Source organism: Pseudopodoces humilis, chromosome 8, assembly GCF_049639895.1.
Source record: "Pseudopodoces humilis isolate 2021_Gansu_Grassland_sample_001 chromosome 8, ASM4963989v1, whole genome shotgun sequence".
Classification (NCBI taxonomy): domain Eukaryota; kingdom Metazoa; phylum Chordata; class Aves; order Passeriformes; family Paridae; genus Pseudopodoces; species Pseudopodoces humilis.
In genome coordinates this window covers 6388368-6405000 of record NC_142207.1, presented here as the reverse complement: position 1 = coordinate 6405000, position 16633 = coordinate 6388368, and the positions used below count along the sequence as shown (strand labels likewise).

The window sequence follows — 16633 nt, the reverse complement described above, 5'->3', positions numbered from 1 at the left end:
TTTTTACACTTAAGGAATATTTAAATGGAAACCTGATTGCATTTTCTGCTATATCTTAGTGTAAGTCAAGGCCCGTGTACAAAATCCAAAGCTGTCTTATCCCTCCTGACTTGGTTGTTTTTCTACATTTGGGATGTAACTTCTTGTTACAAACTTCTGCATTGTTGAATATTTTCTATCCTTTTATAGTCCCTTTCCTTTCCATCTCAGTGCTACTTTTGGGTCTGATTTGTAACCAATGTAATCTGCATTATATACTGTCCTAAACTAGAGCCTGGGCAGACTCTTGAAATAGCAGGAAACCGTCTTTGAAGCACTACAGTACTTTCTTTTTGTGTCTGTTGAAATAATTGTGCCAGGAAATGCATCTTTTACAGCCACTCTGGATAAGCAATATATTGTACTGTAAATATAGCAGTTGCTGTCACAACCTGGAGTTCAAATGTCTGGATGGTAACTAGTGCCTGTCTAATATACCTTGGAAAAGAGCATAGGCCTTCCTCCTATGGTGCTGTTACAAAAAAAAACTATTACCTGTTTTGATTCTGGGAAATTGTGAAATATGGTGGACAAAATGTTGCTGTGTTACATTGAGATCCAAACGGTGGGTTTTGGTTTCTCTGTAAAGGATGCCCGTGAAACTCAAGGGGTTTGGTTTTCAATGTAATTGTAAATAGGTAAAATTGTCTGTGTGTTTGTGTCTGAATTCCATGTGGTGATCCTAGGACTGAGAGGGAGGGAGAGGGGATGCAATCAGGTGCCACTAGTTTTTGCTGACTGAAACCCACTGTAAATTAGTGAATGGTGTGAATTGCAGCCTGACTGAGCTGTTGGAAATGAATGAAAACTATTTGGATCGGCATCAGCCTCACGTGAATGACTGAATAAATGCAATAAAAGGCTCATAGTCAACACTATTACTTTGTTCATCACTTACTACAGGTTTTTTGTTACAAATTTGAGTACATTAATTATGTAATTTGTAAAATGATGCTGTAGTGGAGACCTTGCTACAACACTATTAAAAATCTTTCCTTTCTGTGAGATGAGGTTTGTAGAATAGTGAGATTCTTTCATATGTTGAATCTTCCTGATGGTGGGAATTCTGGGGTCATGTATCTCACTGTGAGCTGGTACTTGGCTATTTGCATAACATGGCGGTTCTGTATATTCTTTTGGTTAACTGTAAATATAAATGTTTCATAATAGATTAGTTGAATTTTTGAGGTACAGCTGTTTGTGTGAGATTAGAAAAAAGTTTATTTCTAAGAACTTGTAAAAAAAAAAAGTATTTTCAATAAAATTCCCTACCTCACCTCTATTGTGCAGAAATGATCCCATTTTCCTATGTTTAATTTTTCCAACTCTGTTAGTAAACACTAAGATCCCCTTTCAGTTATTAGCAAAACAGTGCTAGTTGTCATCAAATCATTCAAATAATGGAATAATGGAAAAGTCTGAAGTCTTACTTGTTTCCTTTATTTCCATTACATTGATCAGGTATTTGGTACCTGGAAAGCAAATTCTAGACATTTTGTGCCATTTAAGCTGCTCCTTCTCTCTACCTTGTGGGCAGAGCCTGGCCAGGTCTGATGGTGGAGGGGTTTTTATTATTATTTTTCTTTTCAGCAGTGAGGGGGTGGGTGACAGCGCCACACCATTTTCTTTCAAAGATCTTACAGGAAGGGTTCCCAATCCTTGTTTTGCAGGGAAGTTGATTGGACAAATAGTTTGCTGTCTTTAATTTGATGTAAATACACTTAAGTTCTAAAAATTGATGTATTGAGCCTTGGAAGTGATGCCAGCCTAAACTAGCTAGTTAATTCCTCCATTCTCTGAAAGGCTTAACTCCTTACACCTTAAAGAGATAATTAGTACCAGGAGTCTTCTCTCCCACTGCTACTGGGAATGATTGTTTCTCTGGCTTTTGAAGTGGATATAACAAATCCAAACTAAATTTATAACCTTGAGACTCACTGCTTGGGTTTTACAGTTTGGGTACTATAGCCCTGCACTTGGAGCAGTTACATTGGTGTTGCCATAGTTCAGACATTGTGTTCTTTGACAACACCTAAAATTCCTGAGCTGTCCCATGGTGCTGGTCCCTGTGGGAAGGGGAAAATAGGGGAGAAGAGGCACTGGAGTGTGTCCTGAGGGCCCTTCCTTGGGAGAACTCCAGTTCTCTCCCTGTGTGCAGGAACCAGAAGTTTGATAGGAATGGTGTAGAAATTGCATTGGTTCCCACTGAGTTTGTGGAATGGCGCTAAATTTGAACCCAAATAATCTCAAGAGACTCGTATTTTGGGGACCACACTCTGCTTCCTTGGAAAGAGAGGATTTTTTAGATGCAAATTTTTACATCCTAGTGTTGGTGGTAGTTCCAAGAGCAGTGTAACATAGCTGGGTTGGCTGCCTGTGGCTCCTCCCTTCTGAGAAGTGACCAGGGCTCCCGTTACCGTGACAGAAACCCTGGGTAACCCTACAATAATACCAGGACAGGGCTGTACCTTCAGCTGCTGAGATTTGAGTTTCTAATCTTGAGGAAACCTGCAGTCACAGCAAGTGCTAGGCAGGCTGCATGCACTGTAATGGCTCCTTACTGGTTTCAGAAAGGAAGGCTGTAGTCTTTAAACCAGCAAGGGGTGCCCTGCCCCAATGCTATAAATAATGAAGCAAAGTGTGACCCTGCTCACTGAATCGCTCAGGGTCCCATGAAAAAGGTGTTTTTCAGGATTTCACACCCTTTCCCCTTGTTACATTGGATACCTGTAATTAGGCACCTGGATTTTGGTGTGAAAATCTCTGATCTCCTCAAATAAGAAATGTGCAAAGTTAGACTTGTTTCTAGACTGCTCCAGCAGACAGGCTCAGCCAAGCGACACAAGGCTCCCCAGACTAACATCGGGCTTGGTTTAGCTGTGCTGGGCCCTGAGCTCTGCTGCAAGCACAGCTCTGATTAAACTGAAATACCTTTGTTGCAAGTGCTGGCCTTAAACTGACACCTCATTCTTGAAGTCTGGTTTAGCAAAAGCAAAAATGTGCTTTCACATTTTGATTAAAAACTCAGGTTCAAGTTTTACAAACCTCTAACGATTACTTTCAGTGTAATTAACTGGATTAAACATGACAAATTGCAAATAAATGGTAACCTTAATATTGGAGAACTCTTAATAAGTTACAGATGTTAGTTTTGCTTATAAGATGTGCATAAGGGGAGTTTGTAATGCTGACCTTTTTTTAATTAATTATATATTTTAAAGCATTCCCATTCTTTCCTTGCTTATGACTCTCATCTCAGCTTCATTTCATGATAAATAAACCCTCATATTTACTTTGCAGCTTTGTTGAAGACTCTACCTTAATCTGAGAAGAATTAGTACACATCATGGAATTATGTACATCCCACTAGAGCTCACATGCCCGGGCTCCTGCCTTTATTCTGCGAGGTACTTTAACGTGAAGATACTTTAACATGATGTTGCCATGGATGTCTGGCATGAGCACCAAACAATACTCCTCAAAAAAGGACTGTTAACTGCTTGAACTTTGAAGATTACTGTGATGTTAGGATTTATCTTATACTGGCATAATGTTCTGTCATTGTTATGTGACATTATACCTACAGAAACTATTAATAAAGAATTTTGCTAGAAGTACCGATTTCTCTTTGCTTTCATAAAGTTTAGACTTAACTCTCTAAAGTCAAGCTACTGGAATAAAATTAAGTTTGAAACCTATTTAAGCAACTAAGATGTTTAGCACTCTGAGGAAAGTTGGTTTTATATAAAATATAGAAATGCCTTCTTTCCCATTTGTAAAACACAAATGTTCATAATACTGCTGGCACTGAAATCAGGGTCTTGGATTCCTGAGAGCTCAGCTCTGGACACTTGTAGGGCTGAGTTTTACTACCTCTCTTCCTGGAGCCTGGGTGCTCCAAAAAAGCAGAAGATTTACCCCACTTTGATAGGAAGAAATCTTCTCAACAAAAGGGCATTCTAAATACTAATACCTGTTTTTTTTGCTTTATTAATACTTAATAAAGCTTTTCAGATTTTATTTAATTTTGTTCAGTTCATAGTAGCTTGTTCTACTAAGTGTAAAGATTGGAGTGCAGAGGGGCTCTGTCTGTGTCACCCAGTCACAGACAGTGCTCACTCAAGTGGTTGGAGAAGCATTTCAGGTTTTCAGTGAGTACCAGCAGCCCATGGGGACAGTAAGGTAGACAGAGCCAGACTCTGCAGTGCTAACAGTGACAGGACAAGGAACAATGGGACAACTTGACCTGAAATCATTTCTGTCTTGTGGGGGGTGAAAGACTGGAGCATGTTGCCTGGAGTGGCTTTGGAGTCTCCATCCATAAAATCAATGGGACAAGGACCTGAGCACCCTGCTTCAGTCAGCCCTGCTCTGAGTAGTGGGGCTGGACCAGAGCATCTCCAGAGCCCCTTCCAACCTCAACCTTCTGCGACCTGAAAGTGCCCATAAAATGCACTACTTCATTTAAAACAGGCAGCCCCATGGTTTAGATCATTATCTCGACCATTACCACCACAGTATCTCGTGGAGATACGGGGCCTCAGGAACACAGGGCTCATCCATGTATGTAAAAAACTTACTCACTTTCAGCTAAAAAGTGAAGTGAAAGTCCAGTTAAACAAAAGGGCCCACCTGACTGAATAAAGCCTCAGTACATTTTATGCCAGTAGATGGTCTGAGGTTCACATGTGGGATCATCACACTCATTACTCATCTCCAAGATGGAGTTACCTGCAGAGCTCTCTGCCCATAGCTTGTGTTCCATAGCATTTTACAGACATTCCAGCTTACCTGGCCTGTCACATGCCACTGATAGTGACTTTATTTTCCCTTAAGTCTCTCCAAATACAACACAAGGTGGCCTGCTGTTCACTGTGAGGGACAGGCATTGCAGAACAGACTCCTTGAATACAACTGCTCTCCAGTATTTCTGCTGTCACATGAAAGTCCAGTTCCTTCTGGTCTTTTTTTCACAAGTGAAAATCTTTTCCATGGAAAACACATGCTCATTTGGCAAGAGTTTTGAAAAATTCACCATCTTCCTTTCACAAAGGGATGGTCCAGCAACTGCAGAGCAGAAGGCCGTTCTTGTTGATCTCTGCATTGAAGGTTTCACAAATTAGTATGTAAAATGAATATGTATGCCTGTGATGTAATTGTAAACCCCCAATTGCAAAATTAGCCTTTTTTTAATTATTTCCATATTTCTCCATTCACTACTAATTTTTAGGGTTTTTTTGATAAAGCTGAGAGAAGGGAGGCTAGAAGAGAAAAGACTGTTGGAATTTATGAATTATTAAACTGAAATATTTATTATTAAAGAAATCATTACTTATTCCCCTGAATTCCTTGCAAATCTTTGAATAATTCTGCTGTTTTGGCTATTTCAGGTGCACCAAAAATGTATTTAAGAAAGGTGATAATTATCTGTTCAAGCCTATGTCAATCAGGTTGTCCTGTCATCTCCAATCAATGTCATGCATGTAAAGAAGTTCATGGCTTTGTTTAAAACAAAACAAACAACACAAAAATGATTCTTAAGATGTGTGAGTGCTAGTGGTTTGGGGTTTTACAGAGAGAACTTTATGTTTCTAGTAAGTATTATCTTTCAAGTAAGTAAGTGTTTCCTGGACTGGCAATGATAATAGATTTTTCCACTGCAGAAGACAAGAATTAAGTGAAAGCTCTTCCATTTAGAATACTGTCCTTAAAAAAAACCTTGTCTTTTAGAGACCAAATAAAACAATACTGGAACAGGAAAGCACAGCAAAGAAATTTATCAAACATTTTGTCCAAAACTCAATGGTGCCATGTTTCTGCATTAAAATTACAGTAAAAGTAAATTATAAGACCTACAAAAAGAGAATTGGTGAGGGCTTTTTCATACCATTATAAAGAGTAAAGCTCTTTTATATATACTTTTACCCAAAGGCTTTCCTGAAATGCTGAAAAGCTTATGCATTTACAATAAGGTCACATGTACCATAAGCCAAGCTCCCATGAGCCATCTCTAGAATACAAACTGCCTGCATTTTCCATTTCATCTTGCAGTTCAAGGCCTCCATACCTGGTGAAGCAGGCGTGCACAAACTCCACGGCAGCGCTGGAGAAGTGATCGGGCAGGGCCGGCATCAGCCCCCTGTGGGCCCCGATGTAGAACATGGCTGCCACCCTGTCCATGGAAGCCAGAGGGGGTTTGCCTGTCGCCATCTCAAACACGGTGCAGCCAACGCTCCAGATGTCTGATTTCCTGCCATAGCCAGACTCATTTATTACCTCTGGAGCCATCCAGTAGGGAGTGCCGTGCACAGACCTGAGCAGCTCGCCGCGGGTGCTGCTGAGGCTGGCCCAGGCCAGGCGCCTGGCACAGCCAAAGTCAATCAGCTTTATTACCCCGGTGGGCATGAGCATCACGTTATTGCCTTTGATGTCTCTGTGGACCACGCAGTTGTCATGTAAATATGCAACCCCTTGTAGAATTTGCTTGGTGTATTTACACAGGACAACTTCTGGCAACGGACCGAAGCGATTCAGAATACTGGAAATGGAGCCACCAGGAACAAACTCCATGAATATGCTTAAAATGTTGTCTTCCAGACAAGTTCCTAAATAGGTTACAATATTTACATGCTTCAATGTCTTCAAAAGATCAACTTCCTCATGGAACTTCTGATACTCCTTTTCTGTAGTGAGTTGATCTGATGTATCCAAAACCAGCTGTTTTACAGCTATTAACTGTCCCTGGCTTGTCAGACCACAGTACACCTACAGTGAAACCAGCACTTAGCAAAACACGACACAGAACTTAAGTATTTACTTATTTTAAATAGAATCTTTGTTTTTGTCATGTTTCATGGGCCACTGTATAATCCAAAATGTTTAACCATTTGTTGAATAGGACAACAGCTATTTTTGAGATAAGGTGTAGCTCAATGACAACCAACACATCTCAACATATTCAGACATCAACTTACTGTGCCATAGGCTCCCTTTCCAAGGACTTCTCCTCTTGTCCACATGACAGGATCTTTGGCAGCCAAACTGCTTCCTGGTAATTTAGTAGATTCATCAAAGTTGAGAAGGCCATTTTCTTCACTTGAAGCCAAAAAGACTTTACTGTAACTCTGCTTGAAACATGATGGTCAGTGTGGGGAGAAAGCAGAGAAGAAAAGACAGGCTTCATTTGGTCCCCTTTTTTCCATAAGGAGTAATTTTTCCTGGCATGACTTTGCTTTATAGATTTTTATGTATATAAATTGCCCAGGTCATTGATAGCATTGTTATACTGGCTAAGACTACATAAATATTTTCAAGTATATATCACAACAGAGCATAACCAAAAGGTTACAGCATGGCATCTTCCTCCAGTGACACCAAGACAGAAGAGCACTTAAAAAAGCAGGATACACTCTCTTTCTTGGTCTCATAGGTACAGTTTGCTAAGCTGAAAGGTGAATATGCTCTAAATAACACATGTAACACAATTCTGATGAAACTAACAGGCCATGATTTTCTAGGAAGAAGAGGCTGCTTCAAAAAGATGGGAATAATTATCCCATCTAGCCACGGATCTCCCTGGGAGAAAACAGAATGGAGCTATAGTTGGCACCTGTGTCTGCAGAAGCACAGGGGAGTGTATCAATATGTAGTGAGACATTTTCTTATAAATTTGTAATTTAAATAGACAAAGAGCTAATGGGACCAAAGAGAAGCACCTTAGTAGGTGAAGGCACACAGCTTGGGGTCCAAAATCTGAGCCTTCTGAGCTCGATGTTTTGATTAAGCATTAATCAAACAGGATAAGTCTGTCTGATAAACCAATACTTGCGGTTCATACCTCTAAAAATATCTGGTTGCACTCAAAGATTGAAGGTAATTGCCCTTCTGGATATACAAGACTATTTGTAGTGTCTTTTCACCTTCCTTAGCTGTCCAGATCTCCAGCTCTTGCCTTGCCCAAAACATTTTTATACAAGCTCTTCAATCGAAACAGCCAACTCTCTTTATTCACTACAATTTCTCAATTTATATAAGCTTTGGCAGCTATTCTTGTCATGCCCTAGTACCTTCTGGCTTGTGTCCTGACATGCAGCCTCTAACATAGATATATTCAATTGAGCACTGGAAGAATCAGTGGGCAGGTGGCCCAAAGAAAAAAGACTTGATAAATCTCCTTAATAAGCAGATATTTCCCATTTTTCATCCAAACTTGCATGAAGCATCACTCAAAGATTTAGCAAGTTACAAGAAGAAATTACTTTTACCTTCTCTAGAGAACTAATTATTATTGCTCCATCTTCAGTCAACATATTTTCCTCTTCTTCACTCTGTGTATTCTGTATTTTAGAACTTGTATTTTTTGTTCTTGAAGAATTAGTGTCTTTTTCTTCAAGCATTAGCAATTCTTTGGCCAGACAACAAAGCAACTCATCAGTCACATCCTTAGTATCTGACCAGGAGGAAATGTTCTGACTTGTCTGGAAACTGGGGCTTTTGGCATTTTTTGTCTGAACCACTGAAGGTCGAGTCCATTCATTTGCCAAACCACTGTTTTGAGGTGTGTCTGCCCAATTGTGATCTAATATTTTTGTAGGGGACTGACACTGCAGTCTATCTGAAAAGGGCAATTCACATTTACTGTCAGACTTGGAGTCCTGGTGTGATTCCAGGCCTTTGCCACCATCCATATCCCCCCTGCACTGGGGCACACAGATGTTCTGCTCTGCTGTTACCAGACTGCCACTTGGAGCAACACATTCTCTGCAGTCTTTATCACTGAACTGAAGAAGATCCTGGCTACAGGCAGCAGTTCTCTGATGGCTGGATTTATCCTGGCTGTCTAACAACTGCTCCAAAGAAACTTCTTTAATCATTGATAGGTTTGAATTTGTAAACATTTCATTTTGCTTAGTTGACCTTGAAAGCTCTTCTAAAAATGTGAGCTGATGATCCGTGTCTCCATGAAACAATGCTGTGTTACTTGAGGTATGTGTTTGAGAATCCAAGTCAGAAGTTGTCACATTACCTTGCTCTGTGTTGCTGTCACTCACCTTGGTCCTTCTGTCCTTTGTGATGAAACCTTTCTGCTTTTGTTTAGCACCAGGTATGATCTTCTTTGGCTTGGAATGTGTTTTCTTTTGAGCATTTCTGACTCTGCTGCTTTCTCCCACTTTACTGCAGGTAGATCTGCAGGTGCACCTCCCTGGTGAAGCAGAAGAAACACCTTTATGAAACCTGCCCTCATGCTGATCAAGGTCTCGCATGTGGGAATAGACGGGAGTTCCAAACATTTCATAAATACCTGGGCCTTCATCATCTGAATTTATTATTTTGAACATGTCAGTGTATTTCAGATCTACAAAATCTGAAGCAGAGGGTGCATGTGGCACACAAAGTGGAGTACCATGTTGCTTTAAGACAGTTGAACTTTTGCAACTGCAGAAGCAACTCTGCTTTTTAATTTTTTGTGCTCTCTGAGAAACATGGCCTTTCTCTCGAGTGTTTTTTTTCTGACACTTCATGGAAGTCTCAGATTTCACTTTTGTCAGTTCCAAAGATGGAAAAATCTGAATCTTGGCAATTGATTTTGTGGTAACCTCATCAGAAGCAATTAAGTCTTCAGATACTTTTATCTTGTTATTAATTTTAGATTTTGATGAATATTTATTTCTATTCATCTTTATTTTATTTTTGTCATTTTCTTTGTGAGCAAGAAAATTGAGGCTCTGAGTAACATGAGGAGGCAGGGTACAGACACCACCCTTTTTTGTGGCAGGTTTTTCAGCAATGTGTGGTTCCCTGGCTGGCTCTTGTTCAGAGAATGTAACATCAGCAACAGCTACGAGCTCACTTTGGTCCTCTGAAGTTGCTTCTGACATTGCTTCTTTTTCTATTTCATTTTTAGAGAGACAGATTTGATTTTCTGACTCTTTCCCAGAGGGATCTTCAACTTCTAATCGGGGAATTACTGCAACTACAGATTTATCTTCTAAAGCTTTGTACACCTCTATCACTTCATTTTCACAGGAAGAATCTAAATCCTGATTGCTAAGCACAAAGTTGGCACTCTTGGCATCTTCCCGTGGTTTATAACCCCGCATCATCTCTTTAGCATTTTCCTCTTCCAGACCAGTGCTACAGCAACTCTCTGCTTCATTTTGCTTATTGCTGGCTCTTGAGGCATCGCTGTTGCTGGACATTGTAGATGTTTTCTGGGGTATGAACATGCCACAATTCCCCAGAGCATTGCTTGAGCTCAAGTGGGGATGACTCTCATCCCAGAACCGGGCTTGGCTCAGAAGATTGATGTTCTCACAAACCACTGAACACTGGAACTTCACCTGGTTCTTCTTCTCAATATGGATTGTTACATCAGCTTCCCTCCATTTTAAATGGCTTTGGATTTCTTCCTTCTTGTTGTTGGGGTACTTATCACAGTTATTAAAGCTGAAGTAGTACAAGTCCTTCACTGGAGTGAACTTGCCAGAAACTGTGGCCATGATCAAATCTGGTAATTTATTTTCACTGTGCCTGCTTAATAAGTTGTCCAACTGATACTGATAAACCTTAGTAACTGGTTTCATAGGCTGAGGAACAGAGTTCATAATTTTTAAAATATTTCTGATGTTGCTGCTTTCATTGACACTATCATCCTTTAGAGGAGCAAGATGAATTGTTCTTACAGGCTGACATGTCAGTGGTGGCAAATGAAACTGTAATTTCCATAAAAAAAATTAATAATGTGCTACTCAACAGATACAGGTAAAAACTAATCACTAAAAACAGAGCAGACTTAGAAAAAAAATAGAACATTATTATTATTTTATAAATTCCTATATTAAACATATTTTGAAGTATAATATCAGACTCCTGAGGAAATACACTATTTTTCTCACATTAATTGCATTAATTTTCTCTGATCCAGAAATATTTCTAAGTATTTCTTAGTACAGAAAGGGGGATCTTTTGCTTTAAGGCACAAGTCATTCTCCATGACTTTAAAAGAGTAAGTTTTGTCCGCATGTACAAACCTTCTTGTCAGTTATTAACTCTGTCTTCCTGCACTTCACGTGTTTGCTACAGGAATTCAAAGGCTGGGCAGTGGCTTTATGTGGCAGAGATCCTCTCTCACTGTGCACTTTCCCTGAATGAGAGCACCACTCTAATACTGATGTTTAAAGTCTTTTTATGTAACCCTCCAATGTGTGCTGACACCATTAATTATATTCCCAATGGAACTAGAGCTCATGTAAGCAATTTTTCAAAAGCAAAACTAGACCATTACAACAGAATGCTATTGCATCCCTGGAGAAAACAATTCTAACAAATTATTTCCAGACTTTAAGATACATTGTATTAAATACAAACATATAGATCCATAAACCATGGTAAATGGGCACAGATTTAGCTCAGTTTTAGGTACACTGGAAGACAGCACTGTCTGCTCTCAATTTGCAGTGAAGTGAAATGGATAGAACCCAAGGCAGCTGAGACAGAACTCTGCTGGGTCACGGATGTGCTTTATTATTCCTCCTTCTCCCCAGCATATTTGTTGAAAGGTACCATTACATTTGAAGGCATACAGATCAGAGAAACTGAGTACTTTGTTTGGACTATTCAGATGAATAGTGAGAATGATTTTCTGAAAATAGTATTTCTGCTCATTATTTTATAGGAAATTAATATTTTTATGCAAATGAATGCAATAGAAATAATCACACAGTCATCTGCTCTGAGTGCTCATTTGCATGTCTATTTTCAACATCAGTTTGCAATCTGCAGGAAATTTTTGTTTGCATTCCAAGGACAAACCGAGGTCTGAACATGCCAGGAAAAGCAATGTGTTGGTTTGAAATTCACAGTTCTGAAGGCTTTGTCCAGCCTGAACAGCATTAATATGAATGCTTAGTTTATCCCAAAGGATACACCTTTAAAAACCACCAGAGCCCAAGACACAAAATAAAGCTGCATTAAATCACACCAAGGGCAGCTAAATTATTTTTCTTAAATATTTCCCTCCACTTGGTTTTTTTTTTCCATAACCTTTTTCATAATCCTGTGTCAGAACTCTTGCTCTTAATTCTATACTTCACTATTCTGTGATGGGTTCATTGAAGTATACATCTGATTCAATGAGTTGAGTCTTTTCTACAAAAGGCTATCAATTAAGATAAATGAAGGCCAAATGATTTTTTTTCTAAACACAGTATATTTAAAGTGGTGTGAAGTACTGAGACATAAAATTGTGAGCCTGTTTCTAGGTACAAAAGTTTTATCTAATCCTATTTACACTTTTCACAAAGTCTCATGTCAAGTATTTTTAATTCCAAAAGACTATTTTTTATTTGCTAACACAATAAATTTCATCAATCATCTAATACCAAGACTATTTTAGAATTCAGCTTCAATTTTAAATTACCATTTAAAATAAGTGTTGGGATTTTTGGCAAAACTGGACACATAATTTAACATATGGGATGTGCATTTTAATTAATTTACATATTTCCAAAGGTTTTATATATTTTTGAACTTTCAACCTTTTATCTCCAGAAGTCTCTGATGTAACAGCTTACTTACAATTTGTTGATATACATCTCAAGATTTGCTGACACGCATATATATAAAATAAATGTAAAAATACTTCACAATCTTAAAAAAAAACCAAAACTGAGACTAAGCAAACTACCTACACTACTTCTGTATTTCTATTTTTAATATTTTGAAAGGATATAGTACTTTTGCCAGTGATCATTTTATACATAATGTCCTCTTACCTCAGATTTCTTGATCCTGGTTTTTAGCTTTGTTACATTTAACCCTTAAAAATTAAAACAAATTAAAAATTAATTTGATGTTCTTAAACAGACTGCAATTCACATTTATAAATTAATTTCAAATTGTTCAGGGGATCAAGGTCTGTCTCTGGTTGCAGGAATGGTGCTATAAATCTGCAGTGCAGAAAAAAGTTGTAGGTTGAAATTTAATTGAAGATACTGAACTTCACAGTTCCATTTTCCATAGAAAACAATAAAATACTATAATTTCAAAATATTTTGACACTAATAATTTAAAGAAATACTTCTCAATTGTAGATGTTTGATAACTACAAACGTCTACATATAGCTAATTACATAGCTAATTAATATTGCCAGTATGAGGGAGAAAGATGTCATCACTCCAGGTACAATTACACTCTACATTTGTGGCTCAGTTTCACTGCACAGAATCCCAGGAATGATGAAATTTGTCATTGCTTCTCTTTATCTCCTTCATTTTGCAAACACGCACAAACTTAAAATTAAAGAAGAGGGCTGACATGGCTGAAGTCTCTCTGAAAATGGCAAAGACATAAAGGCAATATGATAACCAATATATAAATTTATATAAAATGTGTGACTTCTAAAATGGAACTTACTTTGTTGTATTTGTGCTTTTATTATCTGGAAAGTATCTAAATCCATAAATGATGTTGAAATGTTAGATTCTGGGCATGAGGTCTGTAGCAGAAAGTTGAAGCCAAAGCCACATCCCATGTTCTCTTTCTTTGAGAAGAAAGGTAAAGAAGTGTGATGTCTCCTGGGTAACACTATCTGATCTTTACTTGGAAAACATGCCACTTGTTGGTCTGGCTGTGTTCTGGATGTTGGTGCAATTTGGCTAAAAGGCAAAACAAAAATAACCAAAATACAGGGCAAAAATAAGTGGAAGAAAACAGTTCAATCAATCATATGACTGGTGAATAATGTGACCGAGAGGTTTGTAAGATCCCAGAATGCCAAAGTATATTTCCTTTATTTATCTGTGAGGTTGTGACTCTTCCTGGAAATACCAGACTGCAATGCAGAGATTGACTACAAGTGAGATGAATGACAATGTTAACCAAGCAAAAAGAGAAATGTGAAAACATATTATTCACCTTCCCCTTCTTGACAAAAATTGATTGCTTCCAGTGTGCAGTTTTTATTAATCATCAGGAGAATGTGCCAGAAGAATTCTGAAGACCTGACAAAGATGTGCTTTTGTTACTTACAAAATATCTATGGCCCACCTGAAAAACAGAGGCTGGGTGGACAAGCCTCAGTTTTCTGCCACCTGTTTTCTGAGGAATGAAAAATATGGAAAAAGATAAATACTGTGACTGAAAAGACGTACAGAAGTACAGTCTAAATTAATCTTAAAGATGTATACAAGATAATTTTCTGGATTTAATAAGTCAAATAACCACGTGCCATGTTTTTTATATTGTACCAAATAATTTGTTCACCTAATGCAATATCCTGCCTCCAGCAGTGGCCAATAAGTGACACTGGGAAGAGCTAAACACTACACAATATATAGACCTGTATATAATGTGTAGAAAATATTTTTCTTATTCAGACTATTACTTTCTTTGTTCCCATTTGTGCCTACCCAAGTGCAAATTAAATACTTATACTTCTTACCTGGTTTTTCCTAGAACTTTGTCTGACTGACGCATTTCTTCCATTATATTGTCTGCAGCAACACTTCCACAACCTGCCGTAATACATTAATATTTGCATAAAAGCAGTTTAATGCAAATAACACATGGCAAATGCAGTTATTTTGCGGCATTAAAATATTGTTATAAAGAAGTACAGAGAGTAACTATCAGGAAAAGGAACAAGAGCAAGTTACATTTGATTAATTTTTGTAATTTATTGAAATGTGAATGCATAACTTTGAATTATTTTTATTTCTTTGGTAAGTTTATTAATTCAATGTACTATAAAAGCAAAGAACATGTTGAAAAAGTCAGTTACAGCTTCTATCTAAGGAGAACAGAAATAGAAGACAAGTACTGACAGGAACTCTAAAGAAGGAGAGCATTTAAAAATACGAAAAACAAATCAAATCTCAGGCCTTCACAAAGGTGGAAAGTAACTCTGAGTTTGATTTTGTATTTTTTTATGGTTGTTAAGTTTTGACAAATAGCCAGATTTCAAGTTGTTACTGTACTTTTCCAGCTTCAGATCTACATTTTACACTTTAAACACATAAGCTGTGGATTAGATTACCTTTTTTGCTTCTCCTCTTATCCTGTTGATTGTCAGACATATGGTCTTTAAATGTATTAACACCCAGAAACCTGGAAAGAAAACTGTTAATTGATTTCCTATTCACATATACAAAGCATTATATTATATTTAATTATTTAAGAGACAAAAATAAGACAAAAACATATTAAAAGTACTTGAAATTATTCAGAATACTGTAATTTAGCATCTAGTCCCTTTCCTGTGAATGCACAGAACCAAAGAAAGCTTTTCGAGCTAAAACCACAACATATGCTATGCTGAATTTGACTTGAAAGGACTTTACTCTTAATTAGAAGATTGTAATGTACCTTTCCTATGACTAATCAGCAATAACTGTGGGAAAGGAGCTGGCTGTCACCCTCCTGGTCAATACAGCTGTGTGTGGGTAATACTGACCCTGATACAGTCACCACTGTTCTTGGCTGTGGTGAGTGTGCTGGGAGCTGCTTCATAATTCTAAAAACATCAACTCTCTTTTCCAAGATTAAACTCCAACAATATCATAGGATTACAGTGGCAGAAATAACACAGAACAATCCCAAAGTGCAGACTTGTAAAGAAGAAACATGAGAGGGTTAAATCAAAGGATTGGGACTTTTGGAATTCCAGAAAGCTAATTCTTAAGAGAAAATTAAACCCAGTTGATAGCTTTGATGGATTTGGGAGTCTCCCTAAAAAACATAGTGAACTTCAGTTTTTCAAGGGACAACAATATAAATTAAAGACAGTGAAATTAGCTATAGAAGTAGCTATAGAAGCCAGCACTCTTGATTTATTATGCTAAAACCCAGATAATCCATTACAGTGTTCATCCCATTATATTTGCCTCTTAAGAGTCAGACGATGAACTTCTATGAACTTCACAATTCTTTTTGGATTCACAAAAAACCACTTCAAAACAATAACAGAGAATGTTCTGTAAAAAGGCAAAATCTTACAAATCTTACCTGGTTCTTCAGCAGCTAAAAGTGAAAGCACAGCAACCCAAAGACAAGTTACAGAGCATTTTCAGCTCGCAGCTGCCTTCCTTTGCTGGCCAGCGAGGAATTGGACAGCAATAACACACACTTAGATTTTATTTTCGGCTGTTTCCGTGAGTGCGGAGCACAATTCTCGAGGCAGAGGCTGCAGGCACTGCGGCTACGCGGGGCTGTTGAGTTTACACCATGTCTCCCAGGTAACCTCCTCACCCCGGGAGAAATTGGGCTTGGAGCAGTTTAATTCAAAGAGCAGCAGTGACCTACGCAAACAAACACAGCCGAGCTAAACGGCAGCAGTTTAGGCTCTAATCGCAACTTCTCTCAACACACAAACCAAACCCTATTTCTAACTTATGTTTACCTCTGTTTATGCTTTTAGCACCTAGTATGTTTCCACGTCATTTTTACTTCGCACTCAGTCCTCTCACGAGTATTTGTCATCTCCTTTCTAGCCGCAGATTTTAAGGATATTTCCTCTTCTTTTTTAAGTAACGGACCGTGATAAGGGGCAAGACAAGATACAAGAGGGATAGTGGGCTGAAGCAGAGTTAAAAGCGT

At 38.2% G+C, this 16633-nt stretch overlaps 2 protein-coding genes across 8 annotated transcripts in view; one reads left to right on the top strand and one right to left on the bottom strand.

Annotated features, from left to right (window-relative positions):
* The window catches only part of CCNT2 (cyclin T2), a 25952-nt gene extending 22350 nt beyond the window's left edge, over positions 1-3602 (top strand). For all 7 annotated transcript variants that reach the window (XM_005519612.3, XM_005519613.3, XM_088058820.1 and 4 more), the window contains one exon: positions 1-3602. This exon is cut by the window's left edge. The gene's annotated coding sequence lies outside the window, so the exon portion shown is untranslated.
* Positions 3603-5062: 1460 nt separating this feature from the next.
* MAP3K19 (mitogen-activated protein kinase kinase kinase 19) lies at positions 5063-15114 on the bottom strand. The gene is made up of 8 exons (XM_088059069.1): positions 15075-15114; positions 14481-14553; positions 13454-13695; positions 12813-12856; positions 8304-10751; positions 7014-7163; positions 6107-6804; positions 5063-5137 (listed from the first exon to the last, which is right to left on the bottom strand). Exons 1-8 carry the CDS (start codon positions 15112-15114, stop codon positions 5071-5073), a joined length of 3762 nt encoding a protein of 1253 aa, XP_087915195.1. The 3' UTR covers positions 5063-5070.
* Between the last annotated feature and the right edge of the window lie 1519 nt (positions 15115-16633).